The 6,532-nt window shown below is 37.9% G+C and overlaps 1 protein-coding gene across 1 annotated transcript; it reads left to right on the forward strand.

Annotated features, from left to right (window-relative positions):
- The first annotated feature begins 483 nt into the window (after positions 1-483).
- On the forward strand, positions 484-1,464 carry LOC106337194. Its single transcript, XM_013776260.1, has one exon. The coding sequence runs from the start codon at positions 484-486 to the stop codon at positions 1,462-1,464; it is 981 nt and encodes a 326-aa protein (XP_013631714.1).
- The last annotated feature ends 5,068 nt before the right edge of the window (positions 1,465-6,532 follow it).

Consider the following 6,532-nt stretch of genomic DNA (forward strand, 5'->3'; position numbering starts at 1 on the left):
CCCCCCCCCCCCCTCGCATCAATGTTTGTCATGAGACATTAGAGTGTGTGCAATTCAAAAAAAAAAATCACATGACTATTGATTCTGTGTGTAAAATGATATTTTGTTGGTATGCTTAAGGTACAATAAACTTCACTCTCAACTTCTAGCAAATCTCTTTAGAATGTTCTTATTTGGAGTCTCTGATTCTCATCAATGTGATTTACAAAGTGGTGAAAAAAACAGTTTAGTGAAAAGTGGAAATAATCAAATTTATTACAAAATCAAAACTAAACAATTACCAAAACCTAGAGAAATCGAAACCAATTTGGAAGACAAACGTTTAGAACACACAAAGACACCAAACACACACACTTACGGACATGAGTGAAGAATCAAAAGAAAAAATCTGAATGATGGAAAAATAAACTATGAAAAATTCTGGGTCGCAAACCCAAAGGCTAGGGAAACCCAAAGGCTAGGGACAAAATTCTGAAAAGGGGGATGTGGAACATAGTTGGGGTTCCAATGGTGGTATCAAAGTGGTCGCCAAGGTCAGAGGAAGAAAAACAGGAGGAGGAGGCAACTCCAATGTGGGTACATCTTCGCGGTGTCCCGTTGCACATGTACTCCTGGGAAGGGCTTGGCTTTATCACAAGCGCTGTTGGATTCCCGGCAAAACTACATCCAGAGACAGTCGCGTGTACTAATTTTGAAGTTGCAAAAGTGTTTGCAAAGGTGGATGTCTCCAAACCTTTACCTAAAGAGATCAAATTCAAGAGGAATGGAAAGGAGTTCGTAGTGGGGTTTCACTTTCCTTGGCTCCCAACTAAGTGTAGAATCTGTGACAAATGGGGTCACGCGGAAGAAGTATGTAGCTCGAAAGGAAAAGAAACAGAGGGAAGGGATGAAATAAGGTCTGTAGCAGAGGATGTAAGGGATGTGTCTCTGGAAATTTTGGAGTCTGGAAAAGCACATCAAGAAGCAGTAGTGACAGGAAGTAAACGAGAGGACGAGGAAACACATCAGGCAGTTGCTGTGGTAGAGAAGAGTTTGGAGATAGAGATGATACATAAGGAGCCGGAAAAGCCTAGGGATGAGGTCATTGAGGTAAATGGAGAAATACAAAAGGAGGGGACAAATCTAATGGAGAGGTCAACAAGTGACAACTGGTACAGCGTCTCTCCTACTAAGGTCGGAAGATCTCCGGTAAATCCCTTTGTCACTCAAAGGGAGGACAGTCATATCTCGGCTTCTAAGTTTTCTGTTCTCAGTGTGGGGGATGAGGAGGAAGGAGAAATCCTGCAAGACAGGGAGTTGGTTGAGTGTGATGCTACTGACATGGGTAATGATGAGGCAGGGCAGCTTGAGGAAGACTTCATTAATCAGCAGTGTGCAAATCGAAAGTTGAAAGGGAAGAAAGCTAAGTCTCAGGATGCAAATCCGAGGGCAATGAGCACAAGGTCTTCTCGTCGTCATCATTAATATGTCAAGTTTCTTTTGGAATGTGCGCGGTTTCAACAAAACTTTGAAGCATTCCGTGTTAAAAGATTGGCTGAGTAATAAAGACTTGAAATTTGGGTGTATTTTGGAGACTAGAGTAAAAGAAAAGAAGGCTGGGAGAATTTTGGGGTCTGTGTTCAGAGATTGGTCAGCGATGACAAATTATGAGCATAGTCAAGGAGGAAGAATCTGGTTGCTTTGGAGAGATACAGTGCGTATATCTCCGGTATATAAGACGGATCAGCTAATCACTGTATCCGTTGCTTTACAAGATGAAGAAGAATTTTTTTGCTCGTTTGTTTATGCAAGCAATCAAGTGGAAGAAAGAAAGGTGCTATGGGAAGATTTGATCCATCACAACGCTTCTCCATTGTTTCAACAAAAGGCGTGGATCATAATGGGAGACTTTAACGAGATATTGGATGGGAGTGAACACTCTGAATTTGAAAACTTGGGGAGGTTAGCAGTGGGTATGCGAGATTTTCAAAGAATGGCTCTTCGGTGTCAACTTTCCGATCTCGGCTATCAAGGACCTCTCTTCACTTGGTGCAATAAGAGAGATGAGGGACTGATTTGCAAGAAGCTAGACAGAGTCTTGGTGAACCATGTGGCACTGCACAGATTTGGGAATGCTTATGCTGTTTTTGAGTCAGGGGGCTGTTCTGATCACATGAGGTGCAAAATTCATTTGTTACAAGACTCTGAGAAGATTCGAAGACCTTTCAAATATGTCAACGCCACTGGTAGGCTCCCTACTTTCCTGCCTATGGTAAAAGAGTATTGGGACTCAACAGAAAAATTATTCCATTCCACTTCAGCCATGTTTCGGTTCTCAAAGAAGTTAAAGGACCTTAAGCCGCTGATTAGGAACCTTGGTAGAGATCAGTTGGGCAATCTATCCTTAAGAACCAAAGAGGCGCACGCGGTACTTTGTGATAAGCAGAAGAGTACCCTAGCTAACCCAAGTGGGGAGGCAGTTTAGGAAGAGGCAGATGCATATGGTAATTGGCTTCACCTTGCGGGGTTAGAAGAAGATTTTCTCAAACAGCGGTCTAAGTTGCATTGGTTGGATGTGGGAGACCAAAACAATACGACGTTCCACAACTCAATAAAAACTAGACAAGCTCAAAACACTATGCGGGAAGTCAGATGCCCAAATGGTTCTATGGTTAAGCAACACTCGGGGATAAAGGCCGAGGCAGGGAGATACTTTGCGGAGATTCTCAATCAGACACCGGAGAGCTATCATGGAGTATCTGTGGAGGAGTTAAGGAGTCTGTTGGATTTTGAATGCTCAGGGAATGATTGTAGAAACTTGGAGGCTGTTGTAACTGCTGAAGAGATCAAGAATGTCCTTTTCTCTATGCCATCAAATAAGTCGCCAGGACCTGACGGGTTTCCATGCGAATTCTTTAAAACAGCTTGGTCGGTTGTCTCTCATGACTTCATAGTAGCAGTACAATCAGTCTTTCAACTGGGGTTCCTCCCAAAGGGTATCAACTCAACAATCTTGGCGCTCATACCAAAGAAGTCAGCTGCGATGGAGATGAGAGACTTTAGACCCATTGCTTGCTGCAATGTGATTTATAAAGTCGTCTCAAAAATCCTTGCAAACCGATTAAAACAGATACTCTCGAGGATCATTGTTGCAAATCAGTCTGCGTTTGTGAAAGGCAGGTTACTGATGGAAAATGTGCTGCTGGCATCAGAATTGGTAGCTGATTACCATAAGGACTCAATCACGCCGCGCTGTGCTATGAAAATCGACATCTCCAAGGCTTTTGACTCTGTCCAATGGACCTTTCTGCTGAACAGTTTAGAGGCTTTGGGATTCCCTGCAAGATTCATACATTGGATAAAGTTATGTGTTACCACTCCCTCCTTCTCGGTTCAGGTTAATGGAGATTTAGCAGGCTACTTTCAGAGCTCAAGGACAGGGGTGTTCCCTTTCTCCCTATCTTTTTGTCCTTTGCATGAATGTTATGTCGTATAAAATCGACAAAGCTTTCCAGGAGAGGAGATTTGGTCTTCACCCGCGATGTCAATCGGTTTCTCTTACCCATCTTTGTTTCGCCGATGACCTGATGGTGTTTGTGGAAGGCAGTAAGGCGTCGGTGGAAGGAGTCCTATCAGTTTTTGAGGAATTTGAAGGTTGGTCTGGTCTCTCTATTAGTTTGGAGAAATCTACTATTTTCATGGCTGGGGTTTCTGAAGTGGAGAGAAGTAGAATCCTCACTAACTTTCCGTTTGCTGAGGGTAAACTGCCAGTTCGCTACCTGGGGTTGCCCCTGATGACAAAAGGAATGGTTAGACAAGACTATCTGCCATTGATAGAAAAGATCCATGGTCGGATTTGTTCTTGGACATCTCGGTTTTTATCCTACGCAGGGAGACTGCAATTAATCAAGTCTGTCTTGATGAGTATTGTAAACTTTTGGGCCACGGCATTTCGTCTACCAAGTCAGTGCTCAAAAGAGATTGAGCAACTCTGCTCAGGGTTCCTATGGTCAGGGCCAGAACTCAAGTCCACTGGAGTTAAAGTTGGGTGGAAGGACATATGTAAGACAAAAGAGGAGGGTGGATTGGGGATCAGAACGCTGAAGGAAGTGAACTACGTGTATGGTCTAAAACTCATATGGATCAATGGATCAGAAGGAATTTGCTTAAAAAGAAGAGTTTTTGGGAAGTAAAAGAGAGCACGCAGACAGGCTCTTGGGTTTGGAGGAAAATGCTCAAGTTGAGAGATGTCGCTAGAACGTTCCATATGAAGGCAGTAGGGAATGGGAGACATATTTCCTTCTGGTTTGATCGATGGTCGGAGATTGGGGTGATGATTGAGGTACTTGGTGACAGAGGTTTAATTGAAATGGGAATTCGTCGAGAAGCCACTTTGGAGGAGGCGATTTGGAACCATCGGAGGAGGAAGAGACATAGACGGCCTCTGTTAAATGAAGTCGAAAAGGAGCTGAGTATAGTCAAAGAAAAATGGTTTGCAAAAAATGAAACCAAAAAGATCACCAAAAGACGAGAAGACGTCTCGCTTGTTTTATTCTTTTGATTCCAAAAATATAAAAACTTAATATATTTTTTAGATATTATAAATATTTCATTTTAAAAACATATCTTATAATTTCTGAAGCTGTTAATTTAAATATTAAATAGATTATGATAATAGAAGTTAATAATAATATTAAATATTCAGATTGCCTACTTTAGTAAATTCATATATACAAAACTACATTTTTCAAAAAAAACTTAAATAATGGTGTTGTTTTCAAATTAAAATCTTATATAGGTGTATTTCTCCAAATTTTCCTTAAACTTTTTAAGATGAGCGACAAATTTAGTTTTTTTTTATTCTTAGTTTTTAAAATAAATTAGGTTTAAAAAATTGTTTTATAACTTTTAAAATTTTGTTTAAACCTTATTAATATTTTTGATTAAAAAGGAATAATTTAATTATTAAAGTGAGATTTTTTAAAAACGTTTGTGTATTAATATTAACAAAATATTTAGTTAAATTATTATATTGGAATGAAAAAAAATATTAAAACATTTAACAAATATTTAATTAGGGTATTTTTATTGAAATTGGCATTAATTTTAATCAAAGAAATCGACATATATGAAGCTTAAATAAACAGTTGTCTATTTTTATAGTTGTCTATTTTTAGAATTTCTCTACATAATTGTCTCATTCTTTCTATATGTTTTCTCTCTCTCTTTTATTCTTCACAAAAAGATGAAAGAAAAGTTTGTCTTTTGCTTTTTCATCTCTCTTTTGACGAATTTTTCTTCATCTGTTTGAACAAAACAAAATCAATATATACCCTACTTGTGACAAAATATATGTTGGCAAACAGTTAAGACTTAATGAAACTAGCCATAAATAAACAAATTTAACTAGACATTTAATAGTTAGATGAAAAAGGTTAGTTTATAGCTTAATGAGCTTAAATCTAGGCTATCAGATTTGGATAATAGAGTTGTATTAATTTTTCTTTTGTTTTATTATTATTTATTCACCTCATCTATCTTTATTTGTTTATATTTCAAATTTGAAAATACAAAAACAAATATGTTTGCTATGATCAATTGTAATTTTTTTATTTCTATATCTTAACATCTATATTGATAAATTTTAGAAATTAAAAGATAAAATTTTATGAATAAATGATGAATAAAAAGAGGCTGAGTGGTCTAAATAATGTGGATGAAGAAATTATGAACATACAAATTTTGGATGTAGTGTAGAAGGAAAAATTGTAGACAAATATATTATGTATGAGTGAAGTATAGACATATGTAGGGTTGAACGGACACAAGACAAATACTTGCTAATTTTCAGGTGTTTGCTATTTGGCTTGGTACGTTCGATTAGTTTGATTTAATACTTTTATTTGGCTTACTTGAATCAAGTACTTGTTCTATCAAGTACTCAGAGAAAAACTATTAGTCGCAAGTTATTTGATTCTGCTTGTTACTTACCAAAATCAAATAGTTGTATATAAAATAAGTAATAAAATCATATAATGTAAGTATTTTTAAAAAGTAATAAGTAATTCTAACGAATAATAATTATATTTAACGAGTAGTAAGTATTTTGTAGCGGATAATAACAAGTATTTTTTTAGAAGAAGTAACGAAAAATAAGTGATGGAGTAAGTATCAAGACATGTGTTAAGAAAAATAACAATACTTGATACTCACTACAAGAAAACAGCGGTATTCTGACGGACATTCCGACGGAAAATGAAATCCTCGTAATATACCGAGGAATTTCCGAGGAAATTCCGAGGAAACACAAAATTGGGGTTCCTCGGAATTTCCTCGGAATATACCGACGGAATTCCGAGGAAACCTCAGTCCGTCGGAATATTCCGAGGAAATTTCGAGGAACAATGTGTTCCTCGGAAAAAAACCGATGAATTCCGAGGAAATATTATAGCCGTTGGAGAGCCGTTGGGGGATTTTACAAAATTCCGAGGAAATTCCGACGAACTAGCCTTTTCCGTCGGAATTCCGTCGGAATTTCCTCGGTATGTCGGCA

The sequence above is a fragment of the Brassica oleracea genome, chromosome C1 (assembly GCF_000695525.1).
Source record: "Brassica oleracea var. oleracea cultivar TO1000 chromosome C1, BOL, whole genome shotgun sequence".
Classification (NCBI taxonomy): Eukaryota; Viridiplantae; Streptophyta; class Magnoliopsida; order Brassicales; family Brassicaceae; genus Brassica; species Brassica oleracea.